General features: G+C 48.8%; 1 protein-coding gene across 2 annotated transcripts in view; it reads left to right on the top strand.

Annotated features, from left to right (window-relative positions):
* The first annotated feature begins 442 nt into the window (after nt 1-442).
* Ube2h (ubiquitin conjugating enzyme E2 H) overlaps nt 443-17,276 on the top strand; it is an 82,935-nt gene continuing 66,101 nt past the window's right edge. The window contains exon 1 of one of the 2 annotated variants that reach the window (XM_021641291.2): nt 443-907. In XM_021641291.2, coding sequence (XP_021496966.1) covers nt 855-907 — 53 coding nt within the window. In that variant the 5' untranslated portion in view covers nt 443-854. The remainder of the gene's footprint in view (nt 908-17,276) is intronic. The other variant, XM_021641290.2, reaches the window with a different exon arrangement.

The raw sequence follows: 17,276 nt of genomic DNA, 5'->3' as shown, positions 1-17,276 counted from the left end.
TTGCAAGCTCCGAGGAAGCCTTGCTGTAGTCTATGGTCCCTGGAAACAAACTCCTTCCATCTGAAGAGGGAGCAGAGTGCAGAGAACACGCTGGTGGGGGAATTTCCAGATACGGGCGCCAGGCTGAATAATTGCCACTTTGGCCTTCATATCCAGACAGCCTTTGTAGCACTGTGTGAGAGGGAGGTTCATACAGCACACGAGTGTAATCATGCTGCCATTATTTACTACCATCGCTCATGCTGATGGTAACGACGCTGGCAGTTGAGCGAGGAAGCCTGTGGGGAGGCTGGGGGAGGGGGCGGAGGGACGCAAGCGGGCAGGAGAGGGAGGAACTACATCTCCCAGAACTCCCCTGAAGAGCGGACGCAGCGACGCCGGCGCCCCGCCCCTGTCGCCGGCGCCCCGCCCCTGCGATGACGTCACAGAGGTGACATCACGGCGCCTAGAGCGAGGCTGGGCTAGAGAGGCCGGCGGAGCTGGAGTCGTCCGCTTGTGGAGGCAGCAGCCGGGAGCTGGCGAGAGCGTGAGCGGGCGGCCGAGCGAGCGCAGGCGGGAGGGAGCGGCGCACGGCGCGCAGCAGCGCCAGCCCGGGCCGCGGCGGAGCCTCCGCGGAGGGAGGGCCGCCCGAGCGGGCGCCGCGGTCCCCGCCCCCACTCGGCGGGGCAGTGCCCGGTGCTCCCCCGTGCGGGGGGGCGGCGGCGGCTGAGCGGACCCCGCGGGACCTCGGCCGAGGAGCCGGCGCGGCCGCGGGGCCCTGCGAGCCGGGCCCGGGGCCCGTGACAGACGGGCCGAGGCGGGGAGAGAGGCGGCGGCGGCGCAGGCGACGGGGAGGCGGCGGCGGCGGCGACACCATGTCATCCCCCAGCCCCGGCAAGAGGCGGATGGACACGGACGTGGTCAAGCTGTATCCTTCTCGGAGGGGGATTGGGGCTGCGTGTGGGGCGGTGGGGGTGCCGGCGAGGGCTCCGGGCGCTCCAGGCCACTGGCCGCGCCTCCCCTCCCTCCCCCGGTGCCTACGGCGGCCCCTTGGCACCTCCCCGGAGCCGGGCACTTCCTCCGGCCCCCTTTATCTGCAGTCCCCCGCGATGTGCGTTGCTCCTCGCCCTCCTGCACCCCCGGAGCCCCCGGCTTCAGCTCCCGACGTTTGGATTCCTAAGACGGCCCTTTCTGGGGGGGGAGGTGTTATAACTAGCTGCCTCTCCGTCACCCCGACCTCGTCGTCAGGGTCCTTGCTTCCTGTTTGCTAGCTTTGGATTTATGGACTCCTGGAACAGATTCCTGAGAGGGAAGCCTCTCTTTCTCTCTCCCCTCATCTCTCCCTCTCTCTCTTTATTGTTGAAGTGTCCTGCTTCCTTCCCCTCGCAGTGCTGCTTAAACTGGGGTAACTCAAGCGACCTTCTTTATCCCTAATTCCTTTCTATATTAGGAAGAGAGGAGTCTGCCCGGGGCCCCTCTTGTAATAAAGAGCTCCGTGTGTTTTAAATCAGACACTCCTGTTAAGCCTTCTGGCCGGAGAACCTTGCTGTTTTTCTTTCTGCTCACAAAGCCTGTCCTACTCACAGGGCGTGCAGTGGGGACCCCGGGCCCTCCTAGCAGGCGGGACACCCTCCATATTGTGGGTCTGACAGCTGGGAGGAAGGAGAGGAAGGAGCTCCTGAACAAAATAGCCGCTTGAGCGAAGCTCCCTCTGAGAGTACCATTCTTGGGGACTGCTTGCCCTGGTGGGCCAAGGGATACCTTTTATTTCCTACCCTTCCCCCAACTTTATGTACACCCGAGGTCGCAGTGGGAGAGCTGTAACTGATAAGAGTCTTCCAGGCAGTGGTTTTGGTTGGAATCCAGACTGATTATTTCATGACCAGCAGAGAAATTCGCGAAGGTTCCTGAGACAAATCGAATATTTGAAAAATGTGATTTTTTGAGGCCTAATTTGGGGCGGGGGAGAGCACAGTGTTCCAAATGGCTAATTCCCACGGAAAGAGTGAAATATGGGGGGCGTTGTGTGTGAAAGGTTTGTTAAAAAGTCCTGTCTCCTGTTTCTCTTTCTGCCAAGCCCCCATCCCCCACCATTTCTCCCTGTTGCAGGATTTTGTTTATATAACTCAAGTTGTTTGGCTAGATTCTTCAGGTGAATTCCTCTTTTTATTTGTTGTATTTTTTATTGTTTTACCTTTTCTAGAAATTAGTGGTGGCTGTCAAAAATTCAGTGATGAGATTCGCTGAAGTTTTTAAAAAGTAGCTTTTGCATAGGATTTTAATTTGTGGGGATGGGAGGGAAGTTGCCTAGGCAAGAGGTTTTGTTTTGTTGTGTGTGTGGTTTAATCCCCCCCCCCCCCAATCCATCTTTTCAGGAACAAGAATGTGTTTTTCTCCTTGCCCAGGAGAGATTTGGCTAGAAATTAAGAATATTGGATAAACTGGGAAGTTTAGGGTTTGGAGTCTAGAATTTGTTGGGGGGGGGGAACGGGGGAAGCAGTAGGAGGGACCGGAGAGCAGCCAAGTAATAAAGGGTAATAAGCCAGGTGCACACACCTAGGCACATGTGAAATCAACTCTTTATGAACTGTTTGTGGCTGTGATTGTTTTGTAAATGTGTGAATGATACCAGGAATGTTGTTTTTTCATACCACAGGAAAACTTGAAACTATGGCTGTGTGTAAATTTTACACAAAGCAGTTTGGGGGTTTATGTTTGTTTAGAAACTAGGAAATGACATGGCGGTAGACTTAGGAGTTATTTTTGTCTTAAGAATTAGCTGTGACACCTAATTCGAATTTCGGCCTAATGTATGATTGGGATGGAACGGGGAGGAGCATTCCAGCTGTTTTTGATCGATGTCAGAGCCTCAAATTATGTTCCTACGTAGGTTCGAAAAGATTGAGGCTGAAGACTGAGGCCTAACCTGACCTGCTGCCTTTTCCATACAGTGCCTTTTGTTCATGCAGTAGTTGTGGCATCCAGAATGATTACCGCGTTTAGGAGTCTGGGTGTAGGGGGTGGCTGGTGTGGGGGGTGGTGAGGGAGAGGGAAACAGACAAAGAACAGCAGGGTGTCTCTTTCCCCTCTCCCCAAGTGGCTCATTTCATAGCTTATTTTTAGGAGAGGATGAAGAAAGGCAAAGATGTGCTGGCTTCTGTTCTCTCCCCACCTTCCCTCTTGCTGACAAAAGAAAGCAGGGCTCTTTCCAGTTGTAGATCTCTGAGATAAGAGGCGAACAGTTTTGATTTGAAAAGCCAGCGGTTTTCTCTGCTTCAAGTGTTTTCTGGTTTAATGGAGTTTGGAAGTTACAGTGTTTTTGGATTTCCTTTTGTGTGTGTGTATTGTGGAGAGGTTTTATATTTTATAGCCTCCTCTCTCAGTTGAATTCACATCAGTAGGCCCAAGTGGAGTTTCCAGTTTGGGGGTAAGGTACCCTTAGTGAGGTGGTGGAGAGCAGCTTCCCCGGCCTCCTGCTGAGGTGGGGACAGGCCTGTCAGCTGACGGCCAGGAAGATGGTGGTAGGGAAGTGGAGGGAAAGGGTCTGAAGGAATGTCGCTGCCTTTCGGCCTCCCGGCCCTTGGTGGTTTCTTCAATGTGGAGGCCGAGGTCTCCTGTTTCAGCCCATTTTTGGCTGTCTTCTGGGTGGACTCACACCAGCAGCTTTGCAGCCTGGCAGGGAACCTGTGTGGTAGGGAGGCAGGGGTGCGGGGCAGGGAGGGCGAGCACCCGGCGGGCACTGCGCTCCGCCGCCCTGCCGGCCTCTCCTTCCTTCGGAGGCCCTGGTTTCTTTGTGGCCGGCTGCGGGGAGGGAGGCTGCCTGACTCCCGAGTTAGGCCGGGAGGGAGTGTTTTGCACCAGTGCACTTCATCTGCTGGGCGATTGTGCCCTGAAACTCTGACTCATTCATTGTCTCCCATCTGATCCTCAGCTGAGGGCTGTGCAAACCTCCACAGGAGCCCAGAGACTGATTTACATGTCCTTGTCGGTAGCCTGAGTCCCCTGGAATGGCCAATTGCTCACCAGAGTCAGGTGCACACCAGCCTGGGAGGGTTCCGACAACGCTGATTGTTTGACTGTCTGAGAGCTGGGACTCTGGTGACCTTAAGCGGGATTTGCCCTGAAGGAATACTGGTTGAAGTTGTCCCTGGTGGAGGAACAACAGCTCGGCTTCCGCGGCTTCCTCGACGGTGGGGGTGGCTGTCCCGCCCTGTTGCACGGCCTGGCGAGCCTCCAGCCTTTCATCTGTGAACCGGTGCCCCTGCCGAAGGCTGGCGCTGCTTGTTTTGGAAAAGCGCTTGCAGGGGAAAGGCCGAAGGCAGGCCCCGGGAGCTCATTGGCTGCTCTGTTACTACCCGGAAAGGGAGGAGGGTGGGGCCTCGGAACAGCTGATGGCAGTGTGCGACAAGAGTGTTTACATACAAAAGAGCTGGGGGCTGGGGAGGCCCGGAGCTGACAACCAAGCAAAGGAAAGCCTGTGCTCTCAGGGTCAGGGAGTGTTGGGACAGCAGGAAACTGACCCTGATCCAGTGGGCTCTAGGCACTCTGCTGTGCTGTGGTGTCTGGGAACAAGGCCGGAGCCCACCTTCTAAACGGCCTTAAGTGACTTAGGGTCTAAAGGTGTGCAGTGAGTTTACAGAAAGGCCAATGGCCGCTTCAGAGACTTTCTGGAATAAGTTCAGACCCTTCACTGTTTGTGCGCCCTGTCTGGGCCAGGCCCCGAGCGTCTGTGGAGGACGTAGCGCTGGTTAGGTCTTCAAGTAGTCCTAAACCGGGAAGGGCGGGTCAGCACATCTGCTGTCACCTTGCCTTTTTGAATACTTGTGTTTTCAACATTTACCCCCCCCCCTTATACGTTTAATCCCAATAATTGGGAGGCAAAGGCAGCCAGTGCTACATAGAGGCCCTGTCTTAAACAGTAACAAAACCTGAAAAAAAATTTAAAGAAATTGAAAGTTAAAAAGTAATTTTATGTGATGGTGGTATATATGGGTATCTGAATGCCTCATTTTGTTGTTTTTTTCGAGACAGGGTTTCTCTGTGAAGCCCTGGCTATCCTGCTTTGTAGACCAGGTTGGCCTCGAACTCACAGCGATTTGCCTGCCTCTGCTTCCCTGAGTACTGGGATTACAGGCTTGCACCAACGAGCCTGGACTTCCAAAAATTTTTTAAAAGAGGCCATTAAAACCAAAGCATTGAAGCCTGGTGTGGTGGTGGTGCACGCTTGTGATCCCAGCACTCTGGGAGGCAGAGGCAGGTGGATCTCTGAGTTCAAGGCCAGCTTGGTCTACAAAGAGTCCAGGACAGCCAAGGGTACACAGGGAAACCCTGTCTCGAAAAACCAAATCAAACCAAACAGGAAAGCATTGAATGTGGAGCCATTGATCATTGACTTTAACTTTGGCGGTTTGCTGTTAATCAGCAGTTATTCTGTCCCCAAGTTCTTCACTGTTACTGTTTAATTTGTGTTCAAAGTGTGGACAATCTTTTACCTAGCCCCCGCCTCCATTGGTAACCTGTGGCTGACCTCTCACTTCCTGTGGCCTCTTTCTGAGCTGGTGAGATGATACTCTTAAAGCTAAAAGCTAAAGATTGGCAACTCCCAGTTTTTTGACTTTGTCTTCCCTGTGTAGATTTTGGTGACACACAGATCATTATAGCACTTACTTTGGGAAAGCAGGAACCTGTGTGAGCTTTGCAATGAAGTTCTAGACAAACAAGCTACAAACAAGCTAAAAATGCAGCTTTTAGGAAAAGATCTTGTGTAGGTGTGAGCTGTAAGAGACCCTCTGTGCACATGCCTAAGATGACCCTAAGAGACTCTGCACAAGCCTGAGATGACCTGGTTGGTTAGTTTGGCTACCGTTGTGGCTCCCTCTGTCTGGTGGAGGTTAAACACACATGCAGTTGGGATCTTGTTTGGGGTTAACAGATTGATGGTTCCAAGAACCATTGGATTTTTTAGATACGCAGTTCAGATCGTAAACTGCTACCAGTGTAGTGGCTTTTTACCTAGAGACCCAGAGAATCTGTGTTTTAATAAAATACTTTAATGAAAGACTTAGTTGGGTTTTAAAAGTGTTACAATAAGGTAATTGGAGAAAATACAGGTTACAAAAGGGAAAGAAAACAGCCACTCATAACCTTACCCTTTAAATAGTAGCTCTAACTTAGATGATCTTAATCACTTGGAGGGCATGGTAAATCTGCTCCCACCTGTGGACTTGCTGCCTCTGGAGGTCTGGGGTGGGGTCTGGGAGTGAGCTGCTGGCGCACCAGGACAGCACACACACCATCCCTGAGCTGGCCTGTTCTGGTTTTCCTGTAACAGTTTATTCTCCCCAGTATTTCTGTGTTGTTTTCAGCATCTTGGCCATGTCATATGTGCCTGCTCTGTTTTTGCTTACTGTTTTTGTAACTGCTCTTTCCCTGTTAATAATTGGAAATACCTGGTGTGATACATACCTGTAATCCCAGAATTCTAGGCTTAGAGGCAGGTGGATCTCAGAAGCTTGAGGGGTCTGGGCTCTGTATGATAGCAAAGCCTTGTCTCATTCTCCACCCTTTCTTTTAAAAAAAACAACCCCCCCCCCAAAAAAAAAACCAAAACGAAGGCAAGGTGTGAGGTTGGAGAGTGGTGCTTGCTTGAGATCTAGAGCACCAAGAAGCATGAAGTTGGCACAGAGAACAGTGCCTGTGCTGTGCTGGCACTCAGGGCTCGCCTTTTCTGGCTGGTGTTTGAGACAGGCTCTTGCTATGTAGCTCTAGGTAACCAAAACTTGTTACATAGACCAGAGTAGCCTCAGCTCAGATGCCACTCAAGTGTTTTGTTCTAAAACAGTTGAGTTTTAAAACTACTTCAGCTGGGATTAGTGGCGCACACCTTTAACCCCAGCCATCAGTTCTCTGTTAGTTCAACTACAGCGTGAGTTCCAGGACAGCCAGAGCTACACACATGTGCAGGTCAGAGGACCATTTGTGGGAGTCGGTTCTCTTTTCTACCATGTGGTCTTCAGTCTTGGTGGTAAGGGCCTTTACCCGACAAGCCATCTTGACAGCCTTTTGTTTCGTTTTAAGTTTTGAGACAGTCTGCTTTTGAACTTGCTGTATAGCCTAGGCAGTCCTTCCTGCCTCAGTTTTACCAAGAGGGGATTGTGTCCTGAGAGCCTGGTAGTATTTGTCTTCATCCTTGGTGTGTTTGGGTTGGTTTTAAGTGGCTGTGGACATTTGTGTGGATGCATGCTTTATTTGGACCAAGAAATGCCTGCTCCATGCTATAGGTGTGTGGGTAGCCTTTTGCCTGAAACTTGCTCAGTGTGTGGGCTAGGCTGGCCTTGGCTTATCCCATGCCCCCTGCTTCAACTTTGCTAGCTCTGGGATTAAAGGTTGTGCCGCCTGCAAGGGTCTATGTTTTAACTTTTTAGAAGGTAATTTCAGTTTCCTTTTTATTACTACTGCCCCATTTCATGCACAGGTAAAATTGATGTTAAGCTTTTCTTCAGGTGGTTGGGCAGTGTCCTAGAGCACAGAGTTCGTCCCCGGCCCTGCGGCGCCAAAGCTGCTGCTGCTGGTGTTCTCTCCCGGTGGAATTGGGCGTTAAGGCTAAGCAGATGGCTCAGGTAAAGTGCGTGAGAATCAGTTCTGATCCTTGGAACCAATTAACAGCCAATGCTGTAGCATGAGTGTGTAATCCCTGTGCCCCCGGACAAGATGGGAACAAGGACAGACGGATCCGAGAAGCCAGGTCAGGTAGCCTGGGTGTTCCTCGTATGCACACTCGCCTAAATACACTGTGTACACACTATACTCATGATTACATAAAAGACTGAAAAAAGGCAACTAGTGAGTTAAAACTTTTCATTTGAAGTCTTTTGTGGCCATTTAGAATATATAGCGACAACTTTTGCTGATAAAGAGGACTCTTTACAAAGGTCAGCACACTTTTTGTTGTTGACACTTGTTTTTGTGAAGTATTGATAAAAAGTAACATTTCCTTAGCACCTCTGTGAAGTTTTACAGTAATTTGCTAATATTTGCATGAAACTGATATCTGAACTGTGACTTTTAATTTTCATAGGGACTAAATTCAGGTAGAGGAGCTGACAACAGTTCATGACAATTGAGATTTGAAGAGTTAGGGGATCCTTAATGTGTATTTCAGAAACTTCGAATGTTACTGATTTTATGTGTATGTATATCATGTTTTTCGAGACAGGCTTTCTCTGTATAGCGCTGGCCATCCTGGATCCCATATGTAGACCAGGCTCTCCTGGAACTCTGAGATCCTCCTGCCTCTGCCTCTCAAGTGCTAGACTTAAAGGCGTGCACCCCCACTGCCTGGCTGAAGTCTTTGTTTTGTTTTTTTTTGGGATCATAATAACATATTGCTGTAATACCTATGTAAAGGCATCACTTTGGATGAATATAGTAAAATCCATTACTTTGTATACTAACCTAAAATATTAATAAAATGCTTTAATTTTTTTGATGTGTAGTATCCTCTGTAGTCTCCGCACATAAGCTGCAGCAGAAGGGGGGGAGGTGGAGGCCAGCCTGGGCCATCCATAGTAAGACCCTGTCTCCAAAAAAGAAGAAAGTGGTTTTGGATACTGCTTTGTGATGTTAACTGACAAATTACAAACAGTTGTGTTTGTTATTTACACGTGTGTTGCTCAACAAATTAGCACCTTATTAGTGACAGCTGGAACTCTTAGATTGGCTAACAAGAAACTGACAACCTGGTTTTAAGTCTGTTGGTTTTTTGTTTGAGACAGGGTTTCTCTGTGTAGTCCTGGCTGTCCTGACACTCGCTCTGTAGCCCAGTGTGGTGGACCTCACAGAGATCTCCAGCCTCTGCCTCTCAGTGCTGGGGTGAAGGGCATGCCCCCATGCCAGCAGGATTTTAGCCTGTGTTTAGCGTAGGGGCTGGTGTATGGGTGAGTGGGCGGTGCTCAGGGTGGGGCCTTGAGCGGGAAGATTTGACTGGTGCCCCATGAAAACCTCAAGCTTTTTTGAGGAGTGTCTCAGGGGACTCTGTGTAGCCAGCTTGAGGAACTGTGTGTCTCCCGAAGCATGGCACCCAACTCCACCTCACATGTGCTACATTGTCTTGCTTTTGTGGTTGCTGTAAATTCCTTTGGTATCAAACACATACTTGAGAAGCATGGCTGTTTGGTTGCAGGCTGGTTCTTATGCTGCTCATATGCCCAGCAGAACCCACGCTCTGCTCTCGGGAGTCCCACGGGAAGCTTCACAGAGCCATGTTTGTGGAAGATGAATGGTCCATTTGCTCCCTTACTGTCTTAGGGGCCAGGTAGACAGTTGGAGTAAGTGGTTCTCCTCAGACCTGCCCTGCTGCGAAGTCAGGAAGAGTCCCAGGGCTGGCTGAAGGGAGGAGCTGGGCTTTGCGGCTCTGGAAACTGCAGGCAGGCCTGGGTGCGTAGGTGAGGTCAGAAGATGAGGGGTTGATTCTCCCATTCACCTTTATGGGGACAAGGGACTGAACTCAGGTTGTCAGGCTTGCTAAAGTACCTTAGCCACCACACCATCTTGCTGGCCCAGAAAATGTTTTTCTTATGTACCCTGTTTCCAGTGTGTGTGCTTGTCAAGTTTTCTTGGATTGTAAAATCTTACTGTGGTTCTGGAAATAGAAGCTAGATCTAGAGTGGGCTTACTCCTCTTCCCTCAGAAGCAGCTGGGTTGACACTGAGCTTGTAGAAATTGTTTAGCTAGGCATGGCATTGGATGTCTTTTGGGGAGGTAGAGGCAGAGGGATCTCTGAGTTCTAGGCCAGCCAGGGTACATAGTGAGGTCCTACTTCAAAAAAGCAACCAACCAATCAGCTAACCAAAAAAGGTGGGTGTGGTGGCACATACCTTTAATTCCAGTACTCAGGAGGCGGATGTAGGATCTTTGTGAGTTCAAGGCCAGCCTGGTCTACACAGTGAATCCCAGGACAGCCATGGTTACAGAGGTGAGACCCTGCCTCTCTAAGCAAACATTGTTTTCTCTAAATGGTGCTAGTGTAGCTTTGGAGTTATGATTTTGTTAGTATGTTAACTTTATATTATATAGACAGTTTGTGAAAGATTGGTTATTTTTCTTAGATTTATTATTTATACTGCATTCTGCCTGTGTACCAGAAGAGGGCAGCAGATCTCACTATAGATGGTTGGGAGCCACCATGTATAGGTGCTGGGAATTGAACTCAGGACCTCTAGAAGAACAGCCAGTGTTCTTAACCCCTGAGCAATCTCTCCAGCCTGAAAATTTGGTTAATTTTAAAAACTTAAAATTTAGATAAACTTTTTATTGTAGCCTTTTCCCTAACATACTGTTAGGTTTGTTTCCATAAGATCAGCAATTGTGATGGGTAAGATCTGTGAATGTTTAGGCTACTTTGGCCAGTCTTTTACATGTTATTTTATGTATATAAGTATTTTGCCTGTATGTATGTATGTATGTATGTATAATGGGTAGTGCATGGCTGGTCCCCAACAAGATGAGAAGAGGGTGTTGGATTTCCTGGACCTGGAGTTACAGATGGTTGTGGGTGTGTAGCCTTGGCTGTCCGTGATCCCACAGCATTCTGCCTGCCTCTGCCTCCCTGAGTGCTGGGATAAAAGGCGTGTGCCCCCCGCCCCCACCGTGGTAGTGTTGGAAGTATACTTAGTACGTATATGTAGGAATGTTTTAAAAATACTGTTCCTGTTTCATCAGAACATGGGTGTGTAAAGGTACCGTGAATCATAGCATATGTGCTCCTTATTTTGGTTTAATGGCTGTTTTGTGTACTTTTCTGTGTCCCGTGTGTGTGCGCCTGTGCCTGGGGCCTTGGCCGTCAGAAGAAGGTGTTGGGTTCCCTAACCCTGAAGTTACTCGGGCTTGTTGGCTATCGTGTGCTAAGAACTGAACCCAGGCGAGAAGAGCAGGTGCTTCTGACCACTGCACCATTTCTTTTTATTTATTTGTGAGTCAGGGTTTTACCATGTAGCCCTGGAGTTCCAGTATGTAGACCAGGCTGGTCATGAACTTGAACCCGGAATTAAAGGCTTTGCTGCTGCTCCCCCACCTATTTACCCTATGCGAATGGGTGGTTTGTCTATGTGTATGTCTGTGGGCCACATGCTTGTAGCACCCAGAGGCCAGAATATGGCTTGGATCCCTGGATCTCTACCCTGTGGTGCCGAGATCGGAATGCTGGTCCTCCGGAAGAACAGGAAACGCTCCGAACTGTTGAGCTGTGTCCGCCCCCCAGCCGTTAGATTGACTGTTTCTTGGGTGCGTTTTTGTCTTGAGTGTGGGCGCATGTGTACCATGGTGACTGTGGGGGCTGGTGCTTGGTCACTTGACAGCAAGCACCTTTATGTGCTGAGCCATCTTGCTAACCCACTCAGATCACTTTGATTTGAGAAGTAACCTGGTTCTGTTTTCTTTATGCAGGTTGACAATGACAGGATATGTAGTAGTTTACAGCTTTGACACATCTGAAGGTCAAACAGCAGGTGACCTTCATTTACCTTAACTACCTCAAAGCCTCAGGCTGGAACCTGGCACCTTAATCTGGTCAAGAACAGCTTCTGACTTCAGGGGCGGGTCCTGCCTCAGCCGGCCAGGGCTTAAGTTCCAAGTGTGAGCTGTTTGGCCAGGCTGTGGCTTTTCACTCTGAGGCAGCTCTTGCTTTAGCCCAGGCTATCCTGAAGCCTGCTGTGTGTGCTGAGTTGGAGTTGACCCCACAGCCATTCTCCCTCAGCCTTTCAGAGTGCTGGAACTTAGGGTTCGAGTCCAGCTGTTCTTCTTTAGAGGTCTTTTTCCTGAAGAAAGTCTTTTTAAGAGTTACTTATTTTTATGTGCAATGGTGTGTTTTTGTTTGTTTTGTCTGCGTGTATACCTGTATGTATATCTGCGTGTACATCCGAGTTATATCTGTCTATAATTCCAGCTGTGAGCTGCCATGTGGGTGTCCTCTGGAAGAGTAGCCAGTGCCCTTAACTGCAGAACTGTCTTTCCAGCCCCTGGAAAAACTTCTAAAAGTCAGTTGTTATAGTTGATTCATGTGTTTGAGATTCAGAGCCAGGGTCAGTGTCTTTAGCTCTTCATCGAGGGGCGTGCTGAGGTCCTGACACCCCTTGCTGTGCCAGGCAGGGCTGAGGATATAGTTTAGTGCTGGAGGCTGGCCTGGCATCCTCGGAGCCCTCAGTTTGATCCTTAGGTCACAGATAAAAGCAAATATCAACTTGTGCAGATTCTCCTTCCCTTCCTGGAGATTCCGCAGGCTGTACCCCAATCCCCTCCCCATTATCTTAGTGCCCTGTCATATGTTCAAGCTTGTGAAGTACTTTGTTAATTTAAAGGCAGGGATGTCAGTCCGTTTGCTTAATGGGAAAAAATTTTTTTGAAACGGAAATCGGTGTATGACTTGTATGCTTTAAAATAGGGTCCTATTTATGGCTGAGTGAATCAGATGAAACACTATGTGTTTTCACTCTGCCAGTTTTGGCTACTTATTTGTTCATTGTCATTCAAGCGTTTTGTCTGCTCTGATGAAGTTCTGATGTGCCGTAAATGTGGCTTTGCTTTTTATTGTGATAAAAATTTTAAGGTAATTAGACTTGTAGTTTTAGTCAAAGTCCTGCTTTAAAATGTAGTTGGGACTTTTAATGAGAAGTCATTGTGAGGTAGTTAGTTGGGTAGAATGTCGCCTTTTTGAGATGGGGTGTCACACTCTTGCAGACTGGCCTTGCACAGCTCAGCTCTGTCATTTTTCCTCTGTCATTTTCCTGAGGAGCCAGGACTGTGCGTTGTACCGGCATACAGCTCTCTTTGTTTTTCCATACAGGGTTTCTCTGTGTAGCCCTGGCTGTCCTAGACTTATTTTCTAGACCAGGCTAGCCTTGAACTCACAGAGAGCCGCCCGCCCCTGCCTCCCTGAGTGCTGGAATCACAGGTGAGCGCCACCACGCCTGGCTGTGATGACAGTCTTACAAATGTCCGCATTAGTGAGCAGGCTGTGTGGTTGAAGCGATCGGGTAAGTGGAGCTGCTGGAAAAGCAGCAAAAGATACTAAAATGTGGTCAGATCCGTTTACTTTCTTGTTAAAAAGTTGAGTTTATCGTTCAGCGTTTCAAGGTGGAAATGGAATGCTGTAGCAGCACCTTATTAGTTGTGAATGTAGTGACACTTGTCTGAGTCGAGAGGAAGGACAGCTCAGCACTCACTGTCAGAGTCCCTGTGGGTCAGAAGTGTGACCAGCAGCTACGGCTCAGTGACTCCCCAGTGTATTTTTAGATCCTTGTCTTATAAATACAAGCACCTGGCTGTCACCTAGGTGCTAAGTGTCAGCTGTGGGACATTTCAGGCCTTCTTGCTGGCTTTTTGACACTGCTGGCAGTCAGCTTGTTCTTTTGAGCCTGGCTCAATCTCCTTACCTTGGATTTGAGGTTGTGGGCAGTGGGCCGCACAGTAAACAGACCTTGTATTTTCTTCTTCTTTTCCATAGCCGAGGCTGCCTTGGAACTTTACTGTACAGACACCTGATGTCTGTGTTTATGTAGAGTGGACGGAGTTGACGCTCATGACGTCTGCCTGCAGTGACCTCCTGGGTGCTGGGTATAGGCACAAGTGCCATGGCTGGCAAAACACTAACTTTTAAAAGGAAAGTGTGCAGTGTGAAAGTACTATTTACTTACTCATTGTCTCTATAGCCTTGGCTAGCCTCGAACTCAGAGATCCACTTGCTTCTGCCTCCCTTCAGCTAGGATTAAAGTAAAAGCCTGTGCCACTACCTCCCAGCAAAAAGTAATGTTTTATAAAACATTTCTCTTTTTTAAGTTTTGATGTTTTGCTTTGTTGCTGTTGTTTATTTTGAGACAGACTCGCTTATAGCCCAGGCTTCCTGGAACTCTTTGTAGCTGAGGTTAGCCTTGAATGTCAGACTATCTCGCTTCTATATCTGAGTGACGCCAAGCCCACACTTGAATTTAAAATTTTTCTGCCTTAGTTCCCTGAGTGCTGGGATTATAGGTGTATATCAGCATTCCTGTATAAATTATGACTTTTCCAGATCTTTGTGCTTCAAAAAAAAATTCTTAGTGTAACAAGTATTTTTGAGACAGGTTCTCTGTGTAGCCTTGGCCATCCTGGACTCGGCAGGGAGCATCTGACTTCTGGGATTCCCTAAGTCAGGTCGTCTTTAGTCTGAGTGTTTGGCACCTGGAAGAGAAGCAGTGCGGGAATGGGCATTTTTAGAGCGGGGCTTGTTTCAGCCGTGTGGGTACAGGCAAATCTTTTAAGTTGAGGCCCACCTGGTTTACAGTTCCAGGACAGCCACAGCTACAGAGAAGCCCTGTTTAGAAAAAAAAAGAAAAAGAAATTCGGCTTTCTTTTCTTTGCAGAATCCACTTGCTGGTTTTTTATTCCTTTGTTTTTGAGACAGGGCCTCTCTGCAGTCCTGGCTGTCCTGGACCTCACTGTATAGACCAGGCCGATTTTGAACTCGGAGATCCATCTGCTTCTGTTTCCTGAGTGCTGGGACCAGCAGCGTGAGCTGTGACACACAGTCTCATTGCTGTTCTGTGTGCAGCGCTCAGGGCGTTCCACATGGAATGAAGGTGTGTGCGCATGAGCTGCCCTGGGCTCTGTTCTAAGAGGTCGTTGCGGGGTTTTGGTTGGTGTTGGCAGCTCGCCTGCAGTCTTGTGCACGCTGATGGCGCGTTCTCCTGCCGAGGTATGCCCAGCCTAAGTGCAGTGGCCTTCCCCATCTTTGAATGTGTGCATGTGCATGTGTGCTCAGTGAAGGTCATTGATTGTGTGTGTGTGTGTGTGTGTGTGTGTGTGTGTGTGTGTGTGTTTTGGATCCTTCTGTCTCTGTCTTCCAAGAGCTGGGATTATATTGGTAAATGTTGTCGTGTGACTCTGAGGTCCCATATTGCCTGAAGTTACCTAAGGATTCCCTAGGAATTTATCCACGGTCCAGAACTCATTGGTGATGTTAATTATTTGCCCTTTGTGCTTTATTGACATTATGCTGACAGGGACAGCCGCCCAGCCCTGTCAGCGGCTTAGGGGGCTGCAGGCTTAGGGGGCGTGGCTTACAGGTGTGCAGTCGCAGCCGTTCAGGACTGAGACGGGGTCTGTGCATTCCTTTTGGTCTACAGCCTGGCTGTGCCCACCACCACCCACCTGAGTCTGAGGGTAGCCCAGTGATAGGGCACAAAGGAGCGCTGGGACCGCAACGCTTGAGAAGGAATGCTCTAACAAGTGGTACTGATGGAGAAGTTGTCATTTTGTGATGTCTGGGGCGTACTCGGTTGTATCCAGCACAGCCAGGCAGGATTAGTAGGTTGTTTATAAAGTGTTGGGAATTACACTGAACTTAATTATACAGCAAGTCATAAAAGACACATTGAGCCCAGAAGGAAAATTGCTGTGTGAAGATGGCAAGCGATTTTATGTTAGTAAACAATGTCAGGTTTACATCATATTTTCTAAATTCTAGGACAGTTTTTCCACATCTCAACATCACTGAAATTGAGATGTGAGTCACTTTAATGCAGCTTTTTTCTTCCTTGGTATCATAACATAATGGCATACTGTTGGGATGACTACGGAGCATCTCCTTGTGTGGAGAGGCGTAGGATTGCAGTTTGGTTCCCAAGATACAGGTTAGGTCACTTTAGATGCCTTACAAGGCGTTACACTGACTCTGGGCACTTGATGGCGCTCCTGTTTTTGGAGTTTTCACTTACTAAAATAAGTCTTCCAAGTCAGAAGACTGGACTGCAGTGTGAAAGTGCAGGCTTGCACAAACCGGGAGCCAGGCCCACGGCCCACACCTGTATAGTCTTCGTGCTCCGGAGACTGAGGCGGAACCAGCTAGCCCAGCCTGGGTTATGGGCTGAGACACTGAAGCCACTTCAAGGGCATGGGTGTTGCTGAGTGGCAGAACTTCCTAGCGTGCAGGAAGTCCTGACTTTGATTCTTGGACTACACAAGTGAGCATAGCATGTAAAATTTGCATCGTGATTTATAGGCAGAGCTACTTGCTTGCTTGTGGTTCTGCCATCCATTTTCTTATTTCATGTCCTCTCTTCTTCCCCTTCCTGCTCCTTTTCTTCTTTCTTCTTTTTAAAAACAGGCTCCCTCTGCAGCCCTGGCTGGCCCTGAGCTCACAGGTCAGCCTCTCTGCTTCTTGAGTGCTTGGATTAAAGGCACATACTTCCTCATTTCAGAGTGATTTTGCTCTGTAGGCCAGTCTGGCCTTGAACTCTTGGTCCTCCCACTTCCCTTAAGAATGCTGGGATTATAGGCGTGTGCTGCTGCACATGGTTTATTAGTTACTTTCTCTTTAATTGACAGATGGTTTGAGGGGATTGTGGCCTAGCGTGGCAGGGAAGGGTCTTTTCTAGGCAGGAGTGAGTCCTACAGCTGTTTGCTTATATTTGAAAAACCAGGAAGCAGAGGCAGGCCTCAGCACGTCACCCATCTGTAACCCTCAGGGCTTGCTCTGCAGGGACCTGCATTCTCTAGCGAGGCTGGGCCTCCTCAAGCTTCCTAAGACAGTGCTACCATCTAAGGCCAGTTTCTACAACACGAGCTCTTGACGCTTCATGGTCTGCATCTTTCTTTCCCTTCCTCAAATGTCTTAGTTATATCTATTTAAAATGATTTGATCCAGCTAATTATAGTGTCTCTAATTCCAGCACTTAGGGGGCTGAAGGAGGAGGATAGGGTGTGAAAAAAATATCAGTTTGGGTTAAGCAAGACTTTGATTCTAAACAAACAAACAAGCAAAACCAAGAAGGAAACAGGCCCAGTGACCCCTGCCTGTAGTCCTGCTTCTCAGGAGCACTGGGTTGGGGGAGCTGGGGCTCACTTTGAGCCTACATGTTCCAATGTGGGCCACAGAGTGAGACCCTTTGCTACTGGGTGGGAAGGACCTGGAGGGTGGCCAGTGGAGAGGAACAGAGAACCCACAGCAGACAGCTTAAACTGCTGAAGCTCAGCCTCAAGGGGCCCTTTTTTGGCCTTTGCAGGTACCTGCACACATGAGGACAACACACACATTTTTAAAAGCAAAGTTAATGTGTTGTTACTGTTTCATGATCATAATGTGAATAAGTAGTGTCTGTACTCTGCTGTTCAATTTTTTGTTTTATTACTACTTAGCTCTGGCTGACATGGAACTTGCTGTGTAGACCAGGCTACCCTGAAGTTGAGATTTGCCTTCTGGTATTGGAATTAAAGATGTGTGCCACCATTGCCCAGCTCTTCAGTGTGCTTTAAACGTAAGTACAGAG

This window comes from Meriones unguiculatus, chromosome 21 (genome assembly GCF_030254825.1).
Source record: "Meriones unguiculatus strain TT.TT164.6M chromosome 21, Bangor_MerUng_6.1, whole genome shotgun sequence".
NCBI lineage: Eukaryota > Metazoa > Chordata > Mammalia > Rodentia > Muridae > Meriones > Meriones unguiculatus.
Note: the sequence above shows the minus strand (reverse complement) of the source record. Positions and strands in the feature narration are given on the sequence as shown.